This window comes from Trifolium pratense, linkage group LG4, assembly GCF_020283565.1.
Source record: "Trifolium pratense cultivar HEN17-A07 linkage group LG4, ARS_RC_1.1, whole genome shotgun sequence".
NCBI lineage: Eukaryota > Viridiplantae > Streptophyta > Magnoliopsida > Fabales > Fabaceae > Trifolium > Trifolium pratense.
The window spans coordinates 47,055,097-47,071,553 of NC_060062.1; the positions used below are offsets into that span (position 1 = coordinate 47,055,097).

General features: G+C 30.2%; 1 protein-coding gene and 1 long non-coding RNA gene across 4 annotated transcripts; one reads left to right on the forward strand and one right to left on the reverse strand.

Moving 5' to 3' along the window:
* Positions 1-951: 951 nt before the first annotated feature.
* LOC123921336 lies at positions 952-4,281 on the reverse strand. Of its 3 annotated transcripts, XR_006814024.1 has the most exons (5): positions 3,863-4,281; positions 3,678-3,752; positions 3,039-3,321; positions 2,732-2,850; positions 2,236-2,552 (listed from the first exon to the last, which is right to left on the reverse strand). It is a non-coding gene; the product is annotated as an uncharacterized LOC123921336 (long non-coding RNA). The 3 variants fall into 3 exon arrangements; XR_006814023.1 differs by lacking the exons at positions 3,678-3,752; positions 3,863-4,281 and adding an exon at positions 952-1,112 and having other exon boundaries at positions 2,496-2,552; positions 3,039-3,666; XR_006814022.1 differs by lacking the exons at positions 3,678-3,752; positions 3,863-4,281 and having other exon boundaries at positions 3,039-3,666.
* Positions 4,282-15,221: 10,940 nt separating this feature from the next.
* Positions 15,222-15,921, forward strand: LOC123922780 (agamous-like MADS-box protein AGL80). Its single transcript, XM_045975470.1, has one exon. It carries the CDS (start codon positions 15,244-15,246, stop codon positions 15,919-15,921), a length of 678 nt encoding a protein of 225 aa, XP_045831426.1. The 5' UTR covers positions 15,222-15,243.
* Positions 15,922-16,457: the final 536 nt, after the last annotated feature.

Sequence of the window (16,457 nt, forward strand, 5' to 3'; positions counted from 1 at the left end):
AACTACATAGATGAGTTAGTCTAGGTTCTGATAATGTTTGGTTGTGATTAAATGTTTGAAAGTGTACTATAGGATAAAACGCATTTTTATATGCCATTGCCGCCCTCTCTACAGTTTTGGAATATTCCTATGATGATTAATTCTTCCATACATACTACTCCTATCTCTTTACTAACACTTTACACATGTTTTGATCATATACTTTACTTCCTTGTCAACACAATGAATGATTTTTAAATATATGATGTGTCTGATCTGCTAAAAAATATTGAACATGACAATTTTAACTGTACTATAAAGATATTAGTGAAAAAATTGTGCATTGGCGTAAGTACAGTGGTCAAACTAGATCTTATATTTAGTGACGGGGGAAGTATAAAATGTTCAAATGAGTTAGGAGTGTTAAAGAGCCTCCACAATGGAACTACTCATTTTTGAGTACTTAATCGGACTCCACATATCACTACAACAAAACTGCTCTGGAGCGTCGGCCAAAATTAGACGCTAAATGACAAAAAACGGACGCTACAACGTATTTAGCGTCTGCTTAGCGTCCAGGTCGTGGCGGACACTTAAACGCCTGAAGCTAGACAGTTGCGTCCAGTAGACGCTATTTGGCGTCCGTCTGAGGAGATGCTATGTTGAAGCTACAATCACAGGTATACGGCAGACGCTAGTAGCTTCGGCGTTTGTATGACGCTATGGGTATGGTTTGGTTCTATTAATTGTTGCCAATAGAGTCCGTGTGGCGGACGCTATTTCTAGCGTCTGCTTTATTTTGAAGCTATTTATTAGCCAATAGAGTCGGCTTGGCAGACGCTATTTTATTTTATTTAAAAAAAAATATATTTTTAATTAAATTCTCTCCCAACCACACATACAAATCCATAAAATCAATAGTCATACAAAGTGACAAACACAATATCTCAACCAACAAACAAACTAAACTTATTTGGTGTAAATTTTTAGAATCTCAAGAGATTGGCAACCATTATGTTATACAACAATAACACTAAGAAAAACAAATCAAATATATGTCTAACAAATCGAAAGTAAAGTCTACACCAAAAAAACCTATTTGGTGAAGATCCTTCCAAATCTTCGGTGACAACCTGAAAATTTATACAGAAGAAAGATTGGTGAAGATCCCAATAAGATATAAAACACTAAATGAATAACTCAAATCGTTAGCTCATATTGCACCAAATTAGTGGCTAAATTAATCATGAGGCAATTCAAAGAGTAAGGACCAATTAGATACAATTGAGAAGCTTAGGGATAAAACTAAACAAATGCAAATCAGATTTTGAAGTATTTTTGTCATAGAGATAGATAATTATATGCCCATACATATATGTGTAATTAGCTAAAGATAAGGCAACTGATAAGCACATCAAAAGTCGTCCAAATTCAACGAAAATTAAATGTGTAAATATGTAGATGAAGAAATAGAAGAACTAATCACTCACAAGCTGAGTGGGATAAAAAATTGCAAAATTTATGCAAATAACTGATACAAGACATTAAATCCAATAGCACACATCCCACAAAATCTTAAGTTCATAAACTTTTTGAGAGAAAGGCTCACATAGAGTGGAGAAGCAAACGACGACAACAAGTATGCATTTTGGAACAAGTTAAAATCATGCGTATATAACAAAATGCCAATTAGACTCAAGCAATCAGGACTTTTATTTGCTCAATGTGAGGGAAGAAAGAACCAATTAAAAACATAGTAGATTCAAGAAATGTCACAAATACTAATAGACTTTAGCAATTTCTATAAGCAACAAGCATGTACTTTCTCCAACATGTTAGAGATGAAAAGAAACAGCCACAATGTACATATATTTATGGATCACCCACATCGTAAGCATGCTATTTTATACACTTTCATTCCAAGCATGATATAGAGATGTAAAACATGATTTAAAAATACAAAGCACGAGAGATCACAACTATCAGACAATCAACCAAAGAGTCACACAACACAATTTAATCCTAATTTTCACACTCGTTGCAATGAATAGATGCAGAAATCTATTTAATCCTCAAAGGAAATTAATCCTAAACAACCGACGTGGAACTGTTACTTTTTTAAAAAAAATTGTTTTTTTCTGCTGCTCTAAAAAACCATTTTTTTGCTGCTATACAAACATTAGAAATACTCCAAAATCATACACAACTCATAATTCAAAACAAATTACTTGAGTCTCTTGGAATGACTAACAGAAATAAAGATAGAACCTCCACTATCATTCATACATTACAATCCATAACTAATAAGAAAATCATGTAATTGCAAGTCATTGAGGCACAATAATGAACATAGGTGAAATGACAACAATAAATTCTCTTAGATTCAAGCTTCAACTATGATGGAACCAAAGAGCAATATAGAAACTAAAACTGAAATGAAAGCATATCAAGATCAATAACTAAAAAACCTTTGTCCCCATCATCAGTGAATGAGGACATACTAATACAACACTTACTTCTAACCACTCTTGAGCTCCTGCCTGCTCCCATGCTGACAAACCACCCTTTCTACTCTGCAATAATTAAAAAACAAATCCAATTATCCTGAAACAAACAAGGTTCAATTACCTCAACCTCAAGCACATCAAGGTCTACCAAAAAAGCAAAACCATGTTCCTTGAACTCTTACCTTCTAACATTAAGCTTAGATAATAGACAGTTAGAAAAAGAGGGAAGATTTACTAATACTGACCTTCCGATAACCCCTTCATAAAAAACAAAGAACCATCCTTGCTATTTTAAACTGTCCCTTTCCGAGCAGCTCTAGTAGCCATTTGTAACACTGTCACTTTCCGAGTAGCTCTTTTTAGACTAGAGAAATCAAGAAACACATTTCCAATAAGAAAAAATAAGTTGAAGAATCAAATAAGAACTTATATGATAAATGCTTAAGCTACTTATCCAAAACAAGGAGTGGAGTTCAATGTATAAAATTATATTCAATGTATGGATATACAACTTATATACCATACGATGTGAAGATTAAAGAATTTACCTACCTCTAGTACTCGAACTCGGAGTTTCAGATTCCCTGCCTCTACTTGTTTTGCAAAGTCCTCTATTGTTTGAACTTTGTAAGGCATTGACATGAAATTTGTTCTTACCTATGAATGTTACAACAGACTTGCCGATTCTAGGCAGCAAGAGTGACTATGCTCTCATATCTTAGTGGTCTTCTTTGATACCAGAATAAATGTATCCAATTCAATGGAAATGAGGAAACATGCGGAAGAGGTTTCTTCTTGAAGGTTGTTTCCTCAACGAATGGGAGTTGTTGGTCAGCTTTGTTGGCGGGTTGCGTCAATAATGGGATTCAAAGAGACAAGATTCACACAAAGAGACAGAGTTAGGGTTTCTTTTCTTTGAGAGGGAATATGCAGGGATAATGAAAAAGGGATGGATTAATTAATGAAGAAAGCACAATATGATAAGCCACCAGGTAAACTATAAACATTCAACAACATTTATTCAAAGGACATATCAATCGAGCAATACCATAGTAAAGTTTCAAGATAGAAAGTTGTGACCTCAACAATGGCATAGCTAACTATAAGTAGTATAATATAACCAAATTGTTGTCACCAAATTTAAGTGGCATGCATAATATAGTAAATTATGTTGATTAAAATAAAATATACCTATGAAGAACCAACAAATCTAGTATTTTGAATGATAACCAAATAGCTTTAGAGATGCATAAGTAACTCAGTATTCTGCAATAGAATCAATGACCAAATAGTTTTAGAGATACAAAGAACTGTAACTAATTCCACAACAGTGTCAAAGTTGAGTTGCTATATTCAAATTGGTCAAATTCACTTACGTATGATGTCGTTGTTGTTCGGTAAGGTGTTTGAGAAATCAAAATAGAAAATCAAATCCATATCTGAGAAGAACATCTGGTATTTGATACCTGGAGCTTTTGTCACCTTAGATCTGAAACGGTTGTTCGGCATCGTCGTTGTTGAACCCATCGTTAGTTGGCATGGAGAAATTGAAGAAGGAGATAGCGATAGGTGGATGATTTGACGATGGATTCAGCGACATGTTTTTTGGAAAAAAACAAAAGGGATTTGGTTGAACGAAAACCCTAAGAAAATCATGTGACCTTTGATTGAGTGATCTTTGTGAAGTGGTGAACCGTTCACCGAATTTGAGGAAAAAGGTTTTAGGGTTCATATGAAGCAGTGAAGAGGGTTCCGTCCCTTCTATTGAATTGGGATTTTTGAAAATTTGAAAATCGAAACTAGGGTTCTTGAGATTGAGTGAGAAAGGGAAATAAAAAATGAAAGGGTATAAAAGAGGATTTCTTGGTTAAAAGTAAAATATCAAGATTTTATTAATTTTCTTATTTCAGTATTTATTTAATTTAGTCTTTTTAGCATCCACTCCAGCAGATGCTAGTAAATTTGTTAATTAACTAATAAAAAAGAGAAGTATTTGAGTCTAACAAATCAGACGCTAATATGTATTGTAATTTTCATTTTCGATTAGCTTCGAAGTAACGTCAACAAGAGCTGATGCTATGTTTAATGATTCTTTAAAAATTAAAATTAAATGGAAAATAGTTATAGCGTCCCGTCAGCAGACGTAATTGTGACGCTAGTAGCGTCCGTGTCGTGGCCGACGCTAAAATGTTGAAGCTACAAGGCAGTTTTCTTGTAGTGTATATACATCATTCATTTATAATTTTTTAATAATAGTACCTAATAATGACTCAATTCCTCTAATCCAGCATCTCTTAAAAAGTTCTAAAATGAGTACCACTAATAACACATCTCTCCAATAACTCAACATTATTATAAATTGGTCCCACAAAAATTATATAGGTATCACTTCTAATCATAGAACCGGTACCAAATAGGTACTCATTTATGTTATACTCCAATGATGATACCTATTAAGTATTGATACTTAAAAAATAAATACCCACCATTAAAGACGATCTTAGCAATGATTTAAATAAGTTTGGGAAAGTGTATAAAAATCAACTTTTTTTTTATACTGTAGTAGAAAATACTTATCCAAAGCGAAAAGTCAGCACAAGATTGTTAGGCCCAGTCAATCCAATTGACCGCAGACTTCTTACCAAACTAAATCCAATGTCAACCTTAATTAATGGTCATCTATGGAAAACAAGTGAATTAGTAATAAAAACACGTTTGTTATGTAACCAAAAAACAAACACGTTTGTTATTCTTTTCCAGTTTCATTCAATGTAATACAAAAGTTGAACATCGAGACTTAGTTGAAGACTTGAAAAGTCATATTTTATTGAACACTACTATCCCATAAAGAATTCAGTCTATCTTGGGTAGACACTACTCCCTCTGTCCCAAATTAAATGACCCAGTTAACTGTTTCACTCATGTCAATGCATAATTTTGACGATTAATATTTTTAATTGTATGATAGTAAAAATTATAAAAAATTGAAAATACTCATCGAGATGAACCCAATGACATCTTATATGCTAATGTTTATTTTTATTTATTGGTAGAAAAATATGATCAAACCAAAATGTATGAATAGTGCACAACAGTCAACTGGGTCACTCAATTTGGGATGGATGGAGTATTTTACTGTTTAAACTTTAAAGTTATGGCAATGTCCCCGCTGAAAATTAAAAGGTTAATATAAAAAAAAATCGTCTTAAACACTTTAGAATTCATATTCTAATTTTAAAAATAAGGCCTTCAAAATTTTAGATGCCGAAATTAATATGCGTAAATATTCGCTCTTAAAAATAGGTGTACTGTATATGTAAAAATTTGGGTTTTTAAACACTTTTGATTGGCTCAAAATTTATAATTTATTGATATAGAATTAAGTTCAAATTTTAGATTTGATTAAAATATAAGCCCTTAAACATTCCTATTTAAGATTTTTGAAAAACTTTAAACACTCCAATTTTTGTGGCCTTGTGCAATAACCCATAATGCACATGGACATTGTCTGTCTTTTACCTCTCTTATATCATTAGAATCCATCTTTTCGCACCACTTGAATTCTCTCAATCACCCCCTAAAATATCAAACTCTCTCGCTTTTTAGGATGCGAGCACTTTTTCACACTCTAAGTAGCGAGTGACAATATTTTTAACTCAAACCCAACGTATGCGCCCCCTATAATGAAAAAAAATAATCATGAAAAAGTGTATTTGCATAGAAAGCGAACTCAGCTGCAGTTTTCTATGAACTCTTTTTTCATGATTTTTCATTCATGGGGGGCGCAATGTCGCGTTTGAATATCAAATATTGTCACTTGCTATTTAGAGTACGAACATTTCTGGCTTTCACTATTTAGAATGCAAACTCAACTTACACTTTTACATTTTAATTAGTGTACCTTGTAAAAATGTGGTCATTATCTTATATCATGTTTTAATTTGCAACTAGAGCGGTTGCGACATTATCGAACAATCACACACACACACACACACACACCGTAAATATAGCTATCTTGAATTGTTACTTTATTTCATATGACCAAGTTTACATTTATACTTGCAGTTGACATGTATCAAGGCTACAATAGTTGATAAGTTTGACATGAAATAGAAAATTAGGCGAATGAGTGGTTCACACTTTAACTTGCGAACTGTGTTTCTTTCAAAGTTATTTCATGGGAGATGAGAGAATGATGAAGAGGACAAAAAAATTTGATTTTTATAAGGTTCGCATCCTAGAAAGCGAACTCAGTTTGCAATTTGCTATCTAGAAAGCGAACACAGCCGCAGTTTGTTATCTAAAAAGCGAACTCCCCCCCCCCCCCCCCCCCCCCCCCCCCCCCCCCCAATTTTTGTTATTTACACACTCGCTTTCTAAGTAACGAGTGGGTAATTTCAAAATATCAGGGGGTGCACATGTATGCCCGGAGTACGAAAAGTAAAACTCATGTCATTTTCTATTTTTTGTTATTTTATCTCTCATTTTTCTGTTAGCTCCTTGTCACTCATATAGTCATTATAGTGCATGTTAGATATCGTAGTAAATTGTACCAAAAAAAAAAAGATATCGTAGTAAATTTAGCAAAATTACAATGAAACATCGTGATTTTGACAAATTTATTTTGATACCAAACATCCACATAATATTAGTAAGTAAAGATGCTATGGTTTTAATTTCCTGCCATAAAAGTATACGATCAATTTCTTCTATTTCTAAGTTATTTATTTTTTTACCTAGAAACGAGAAATCAGACTTTAAAAAAGAAATTAACTCCTTAATGATTCGTATTTTTATTTGTAACATAATGTTATGCATGATGAAGGACAGGGCTGTATCTGAGGGAGAGCGATCAGGGCAATCGTTCTAGGTCCTTAAAAATTAGAGGTCCAAAATAATATTTTTAGGGGTATATTAATATTATATATGTCATGTACCAAAAAAAAATTATATATGTCAAAAAAAAAATAAGGGCTCGTTTGAAATATTTATTTTTGAGCATATGCAAAATAATTTATGCAAATAAACAAGTTTTTACGTATAATAAATTTGTCAAGATAATTTATGAAAAAATAGCTTATAAAAATACATTTTTTGTTAGATGGAACTGTAATTACAAATTAGCATAAAAAATCTATATAAAAAAAGTTAACATAAAAATTTATTTATTACATAGTTTTTTTGTATAATCTCAAAAAAAAACTATTCCAAACAAGCCCTAAATACCAAAATTCTTAAGTGTTAAAAATAATATGTCTAAATAGATTTTGAAGATTTTAAATTTAAATATATTTTAGATTTATATTTACAATAATATATCGTTAAGAATAATTATTTATATTAACAATGATATATTATAAGAAGTTGCAATCTAAATTAAACGTGCGTTGGAGTTACAATAAAAAAAATGGAACGTATAATGTTGTACTTTGAGAAATATAGAAATGAAGATTTTTCATCTAACATGAATATTGTCAAAAGTCTTGCGTTTGATATATAGGTATAGAGTCGATACTTCTAACAAAGTATTGTCGCTTTAGGAAAAGATAGTATGACAAAAATGATAATGATGAGGAAATACAATCACCCGACAAATATTTTAGGGTCAATTATTTTTTTGTGGCTGTTGACATGACAATAACTTCATTAAAAAATAGATTTTATCGATTGAATTCAATGTTTTTTAGGAATTCAAATTTTAGGTCCAAATTATAAGTTCGCTCATAAGTCACCAAAATAATAGAAATTGGCTTGATGAAGGAATAAATACTAAGGTATCTTTAGATAGAACTTATTTACTTTTTTTATTATAAGCTATTTCTTTTACTTTTTTTACAACAAAGTCATTTCTTTTACTTAACTTACTAAAAAATTACAAAACATAAATAAATAAAGCCAAATAGCCAACAACCACATCATTAGAACACAATAAAATCCTCAAAATAAAAATAGAGTTAAAATTGATGACTTAATGCTTTTTAATTTTTCTTTTAATTTTCTTCCGTAATATACCTTCTTTTATTGAATATTTATCCAAAATTATTGTTGAACTATCATTTAATGTTACTCAAAAAATTTCATATACCTTATATTATTGCAATTATTATATCGTAATTTATAATTACATATCTTACAGCTAATTAGACCTATGCACCGCACGGTTGAATGCTCTAGTAGAGTTAAAATTGATGACTTAATGCTTTTTAATTTTTCTTTTAATTTTCTTGTTTTTGTCAATTTTTTTCGATTTCTTCCCACATTTACTATTGGAGATTATTGAGGCTCGCTGAAAGGCCCAAACAAAGTATGGCCTCAGAAACTGGACCATTTAATTGAACTGCTCACGCTAGATTTCCGAACCCAGCAACAAGAAATCTTGTCTTCCCATTTCGTGTTTCTTTTCTACTTGTTTTTTTTGCATTTTTGTCCTTGTTTAAAAACTTTGAAATGCGTTTTTTGAAATTTTTAGTTCAAATTCGAAAAACACATTCCAAAGTTTTTTGCAAAGCAAAAAAAAATTTGGAAAACGCATTTCAAAATATTTATTCAAGGACAAAAATGAAAAAAAAAAGGGGATAGAAAAGAAACACGCGATGGGTTGAGAAATCTTCAAGTGCTAAATTTTGAGCCCGAAATTGCACCCACATAACAATTCTACGAAAATATGGTCATAAACTAAAATGGATACACAAAAAATGTCATTATGTCTTCACATAAAAAATTAGGCCAGTAAATTTATAAAATACTTTAGGAGACCCCTACACCATCGGTTCAAAAACATAAAAATAACAAATGTCAACTTTTTTATTTATTTATTTAGAAAGCAAGCTCATAAAATTTCAATAAAGATAACATTATGAATACAATGAGGAAAACAGTGGATTTTGTGTTTGGGGTTTTTTTTTTGGTGGAGAAAATTGGATTTTTTAGAAACCGATAAACTGAGGGGAAGATTGCGGCTATATACGTTGGATTCGTTACTTACTTAATTACTGAGCACTAACAAAATTTAATTTTTTTCTTGGATGAGATGAATTCTTTAAATGTTGTAAATTTTTTTTAAAAAATTGTCATACATTATTTAAGTAGCGATACCTATTCGCTAGTTGATTAATAGATAGAAATATTTTTGAAATTTGACGTAACATGCGAGAAGCCCTAGAAGGTGCTAAAAGAAATTCTGTTAGAGCCAAATAATTGTGAACTTAAAATTTTGGGCATAGAATTTAGAGAAAAAGTTGATCCCCTGACTTTATTTTTCTTGACATAAAGCCTCTTTGACTTCCAAATATGCAACTATAATTTTTCTCAATATATACTTCTTTTGGTACCTATTAAAATAAAGGCCATGTGCGATCACTCGTCTCCATTTTAATTATATGATGGTTTGCAATGTGCATAGCTAGTAAGAGAAGGGATTGTAGGTGAAACTCTGCAAATTTTCATGAAAAACGCAAAATAGAGTGTTGTTACTGGAAAATTTGGTTTTCTCGCTAATCGAGTGTCTACTTGCCATGCGAGCAAATTCTAGTAGCAGGTAGCAATGCTCGCTATACGAGCTTGGATTTCCGCTAATCGAGTGTAGTGCACATTGCATAATGCTTTAGTTTTCAACTTCTACCATACTTTTTAGATCCATGGTCCTTCTGGAACATTTATTCGGACATTACGGGTATGTTATATGATTGGAATGTTAGACACACGTTAGGCAAATGATAACCAAGAACTCATAGGCAGGATAACACTCTGGAAAATTAGAAAAGTCAGTTAATCAAGTGTGGTTACTTTTGAACCGCATTATGATTGTGAGTTTCAGTCTGTCGATGTACATTATTATCGCAGACATATATGTCAGGCCTCTGAGACCGGCTAACCTCAAAGTGTCTTAGTTATATTAAAACGAACAAGATAATAAGATAATAATGTGTGTTACACTTTATTTATGCTATTATATTATGAATCATTAAAATCATGTTAGAGACTAACAAACAGGTACCTCGATGTAGTCTCCATTAGTTGGGTAGTAAGACTCACTGATGCTTAGTAGTCTCATCCCACATTTATCAAGTTTTTCAGATAAGCAGGATTCTCGTGGTAAGCAGACTATGGAGTAGTTGCATCAGTTGAAGGATATTATGTTTCTAGATGTTTTGTCATCTTTAGGGATGACAATGGTTAGGGTATGGGTATACTATAGTACGCATCTCCGTACTCGCAGTTTGAAAAAATACTCGTACCCATCCTCATACCCGCGTGGGTAACAATTTTTGTACCCGTGTTCATACCCTATGAGTACCTAAGTACTCGCACCCGTTACCCGCATTTTTTGCGAAAAATAAATCGATCAATTGTAAAATATATCATATCATTTTAATAGAATTAAAAAAATTCAAAGATTTTAATGTTGACTAATGAAAATTATAAATAAAATCATTACTAACCTCATGCTAAAATTCATATCTTTGTTGGCATATTCACATCATGTTTGCATTATCTTATAAATAAACATTTTAACGTAAAATGTATAAGAGTTTAATAGATTGTTATGTTTTTTAAATTGATATACATATATTATTATTATTATTATTATTATTATTATATAATACAAATAATAATATATATATATATATATATATATATATATATATATATATATATATATATATATATATATATATATATATATATATATATTATGTGGGTATGGGGCGGGGTAATTACTCATACCCGTGTCCGTACAAAAAATACGGGTTTTTATCCTGTCCGTTGTGGGTATTTTTTACGGGTGCCCACTGAGGATGAGTCAAATGGTCATCCCTAATTATCCTTTTATGATCATGTTAAGTATAAGACTCCGCTTTTATGTCAGAACTTATAAATTCAGCACCCGCGTGTGCACCTTGAACTTATTTTGTATTGTAAACTTAGGGCCCGTTTGGTGCACAGGATAAGAGACAGGATAGGATAACTATATCATATCCTGTCTCAATCCAGTGTTTGGTGACACAACAGGATATGATAAGTTAATCCTGAAGCTTATCATATCCTGTTTCTCTAGTTAAAATCCTTATCCTGAATTTGAGCTGGGTTACCAGCAGGATAGGATAAGGAAAAAAAAATCGTTGATTTATTCTATAAAATATATTTTAAAATAAAAAATTGAAAACTAATAAAATAATTTGATAGTAAATTAATAATAAAATAATTAATTTTTAAATATATATGTGATTTTCTCACAAGGGTAATTTTGTAATTTATATAATCTAAAAAATCAAAATTCTCCTAAAATTACAATATTTTAAATTAAAATAATTATTAAAAAATTGCAAAATAAGAATATTAATTTAAATTTAATAACAACTTAAATATAATTTTTTTGCAATGGTAGTTTTATTATTTACATATATCATATATTTATTTAGCTTATCTAACATGTATAATTGAGTTATTTATTTGATCATGATTCATATAAAAAACTTAATTTGTTTATTTTCTCATGATTTGTATTTAAAATTTAAAGTTATTTGATTACTTTTTCTTTTTGTACAATTACTTATTTATATTTTTATTTATAAAATTCAAAGTATTACAATATAATTTTTAACAAATAACAATTGTTTTACGAGGGTAATTTTGTCATTTAAATATGTTATGTATCTTATCATATTGGTATGAAGAAATATGTATTAAAAATATGATATAATAGTTATCATGTTTGTTATCCTGTGTGCACCAAACACAGGATAAGATAACTGTTATCCTGCTGATATCCTATCCTATCACTATCCTGTTGTATATCCTATCCTGTCACTATCCTATCATGCGCACCAAACGGGCTCTTAATGTACAATATCAATTATGTATGAACCCGTTATATTCTAGACTATTTAACGTGGGGCGGGAAACAAAAATTGGGTTTGAGAGTGATTTTGCTCCCCTCCTCTCCCCTTACATCTAGAGCTGTAAAAATATGCCGGGCTATTGGGCCAGCTCATTAGCCCTATATTTTTACACGGGCCGGACTTCATAAAAAGGAGGGTCGGGCCTTATCGGGCCGGCCCCTTAAAGAATTAAAAAAATATTTTAAAAAATTCTATAATCTTTTTATTGTTATATTTTTGTCCTATTTTTATGCATAAATTCATATATAATTTTTTTTATTTTTGTCGTTTTATTGTTATTATTTGTGTTTTGTTTCTATCTATAACCTATTTTATTCCTATTTTTAAGCATATCATCTTTTTATTATATTTGTCTTATATTCTTTTTATATTTTTTTAATTTTTTTGTGAAATTACATTGAAGGATATAAAACTTGGAATATGGTTAAACCTACTAAGGATAAATTAGTAACTTTAGTAGTAATTAATTTTATTATATTAGAAGTATATATAAAATACTGTGATACCAGGTAGAAATCTATACCTATATATATAGAAGATACAAAAAAAAATAAAATTGGTGTGAACTTTTCATAATAGCAACAATATCCTTAATTTTTTTTTGAGCTTACAAAAAACTTTTATTAACAAACTCACCATAACATAAGATAAAATAGAAAACGCGGATCACACAAACGGACACGGGCCGCTAGTAATAATAATAATATGACAAAAAAATTTATTGGATTAGAATGAGATTATTTGTTAGAGACATGTTTGTTTGTTTGATGGGGATAAAGAGGAAGATATTGTTGTTTGAGAGACTATGAAAATTAGTGGGCTGACCCATCGGGTCGGGCTGGGCTAGGCCATAAAGTTAACATGCTGGACTGGGCCGGCCCCTTTATATGACCGGACCCCCTCGGGCCGGTCCCTTTAACAGCTCAACTTACACCCCCTTCTAAAATTTGAACAAAACACGTATATATAAAAATATCTCCTCATGTCTCCTCCATCTACTCCGAATCAAACACTCCTTAAAGTTTTTTTTTTTAATTATAAAGTTTATATTTTTTAATATAAGAGGGGAGGATATTGTAATTCAAAATTCATTCAAAAAAAAAAAAAGAATAGGAGTATAATTTACTCTTTAAATTATTTAGTTGATGTAAACTATATCTATATGTATTAAAAATCATAAAAGCACTTAATTTTTTTTATATCTACATTTTTTTTTGGTTAGATATCTACATGGAGGGAATGACAATATATATATATATATATATATAAATTAAAGGTAAATTACTAATTAAAATCATATTAAAATATTTTTCTATGTTCACGCATCCATACATGGAGAATAATATTTTTATAATATTGCAACCATCACACAGCTATATCAATTAAATTATTTATATTACCATAAAAAAAATCAATTAAATTATTTACTATAAAGTGATAAATATCTAAAATTTTACCTAAAATCATATTAAAATTATATATGTCTAGGTTCATGCATCTATAAAGGATAGTATTTTTTATACATATTCCAACCCTCTTACAGCTACATTAATCAAAGTATTTATATTAGGCTTAAATGCAGTTTTGACCCCTCAAGTTTCACAATTGCTTGATTTTGGCCCCCCACATTTCAATTGCTTGATTTTAACCCTCTAAGTTTCACAATTGCTTGATTTTAGCCCTTCAAGTTTCAATTGCTCGATTTTGGCCCCCCAAGTTTACCCCTTTTTGCATTTGCTAGCCCCCTGTTGACTTTTTTGACTATAAATTGCTTATGTGACATTTTTAAAAAATTAAAAATATGTTTTAATTAAAAAATAATAATATTTGCTTTTATAAAATGTATTAAAAATTGTTTTTTTAATAAAAAGTTTAATAATTATTTTTTATTTAAAAAAAAGTTTACAAAGTTTTTAAAAAATAATTCATAAAATGTTTTTTTTTACTTTTTTATATAACAAAATTATTTTACAAACTACATATAATAAAAAAAAATTATAATTTAGTTTTTAAAAAACAATTTGTAATTTATTTATTTATTTTTAAATACTTATTTAATTTTAAAATGCCACATAACCAATTTTTAATCAAAATATTCAACGGGGGGCTAACAAATGCAAAAGGGGGTAAACTTAGGGGGCCAAAATCGAGCAATTGAAACTTGGAGGGCTAAAATCAAGCAATTGTGAAACTTAGGGGGTTAAAATCAAGCAATTAAAATGTGGGGGACCAAAATCAAGCAATTGTGAAACTTGGGGGGCCAAAACTGCATTTAAGCCTTTATATTACCATAAAAAAAATCAATTAAATTATTTACTATAAAGTGATAAATATCTAAAATTTTACCTAAAATCATATTAAAATTATATATGTCTAGGTTCATCATCTATAAAGGATAGTATTTTTTATAGATATTCCAACCCTCTCACAGCTACATCAATCAAAGTATTTATATTACCATAAAAAAAATCAATTAAATTATTTACAATAAAGTGATAAATATCTAAAATTTTACCTAAAATCATATTAAAATTATATATGTCTAGGTTCATGCATCTATAGAGGATAATATTTTTATACATATTAAATTATTATATTACCATAAAAAATAAGTAATTAAATTATTTACATACTCAAAATTTTACACATTAAATGTTGTAAAGAAGTTGATTTTTTAGATCTTACATAAATGGAATGATAATAAAGTGATATGTTTTACAGCTCATAATGCTAAGGATATTAGTCATACCATATGTAAATCAATCAACCCAAGCATGCATGTCAAGTAAGTCTATATATAAAAAAGTAATCACAAACCAAAAAATCACAACAATCAACACTATTGTTCTTTTACCATGACTAGAAAGAAGGTGAAACTTGCTTTCATAGTCAATGATACTGCTAGAAAAGCATCATATAACAAAAGGAAAATGGGTTTTTTGAAGAAGGTTGAAGAATTAAGCATTCTCTGTGGAATTGATGCATGTGCCATAGTATATGGTCCTTACGAGCCACAACCAGATATTTGGCCATCCCCTTTGGGGGTACAAAATGTGGTCTTCAAATTCAGATCAATGACTGAATTGGAGCATAACAAGAAGAAATTCAATCAAGAGGATTACTTGAAGCAAAGAGTTTCGAAGGCCCGAGATCAACTTATGAAACTGAAGAGAGCTAATATGGAGAACGAGATGAAATTGTTCATGTATAAATCTCTTCAAGAAAATGAAATCATGTTCCAAAATTTATCAATGGAGGAATTAAATGTTCTTTTTTGGTTGATTGACCAAAATTTAAAGGACATTGGTGTAAGAATATTGGAAGCAAGTCAAATCATATCTGCTCCAAGTCCAGGCCAACTTCAAATGGCACCACCACCGCAGCTGGCGGCACCAACAACAACAAGGATGGATCATGGTGGTCAAACTGGGATGACACTGAATGATGCTGATATCATTCAACGGCAGCTGGATATGGACTTGATGCTGAATGGAAATCTTCATGATGAAAATGGGCCTAATATGCTTCCTTGAATTAATGAAATCATGTGTGTTTGTTTTGCATATCTTTTGAGGCGGACCAGTCTCAATTTTGGTTTTATGTTATTTGGATGTAGGTGAAGACACAATCATAAGTAATTGTGGTGCAATCTTCACATATATGTGTTTCTTATGTTATGTGTGAGTTAGTTATCATGTGTGGCTTAGCCTTAACATGATTATTTATGTGTTTTTCAAATTGCTATTGTGTTAGAAATTATTAAGTTTCATTGAATAAAAAAAATATATTCCTTAAAAAAAATCTATTAGTGTTTGGCTTTCAATAATTTTACAATAACTATTTATTAATTTTTTTTACAAACCAAATTAATGAATATATTAAAAATAGGTTAAGAGATCGTTGTCGTATGGGGTAAAAAATAATTAAAGTTATTAAAATGTAGTAATAAGGTAGTTAACCTTGCTTGTCTCCTAATGACTCTTTATCAGTTTAGCAATATTATAATCAAATAAATTAAAACTGTAAATTATGGGGGGTTTGGTTGGGTTTCAATGATTAGAAACAAAGA

Bases quoted from the DNA above. Each gene is read 5' to 3' on its own strand.
- LOC123922780 (XM_045975470.1), top strand. From the start codon at position 15,244: ATGACTAGAAAGAAGGTGAAACTTGCTTTCATAGTCAATGATACTGCT.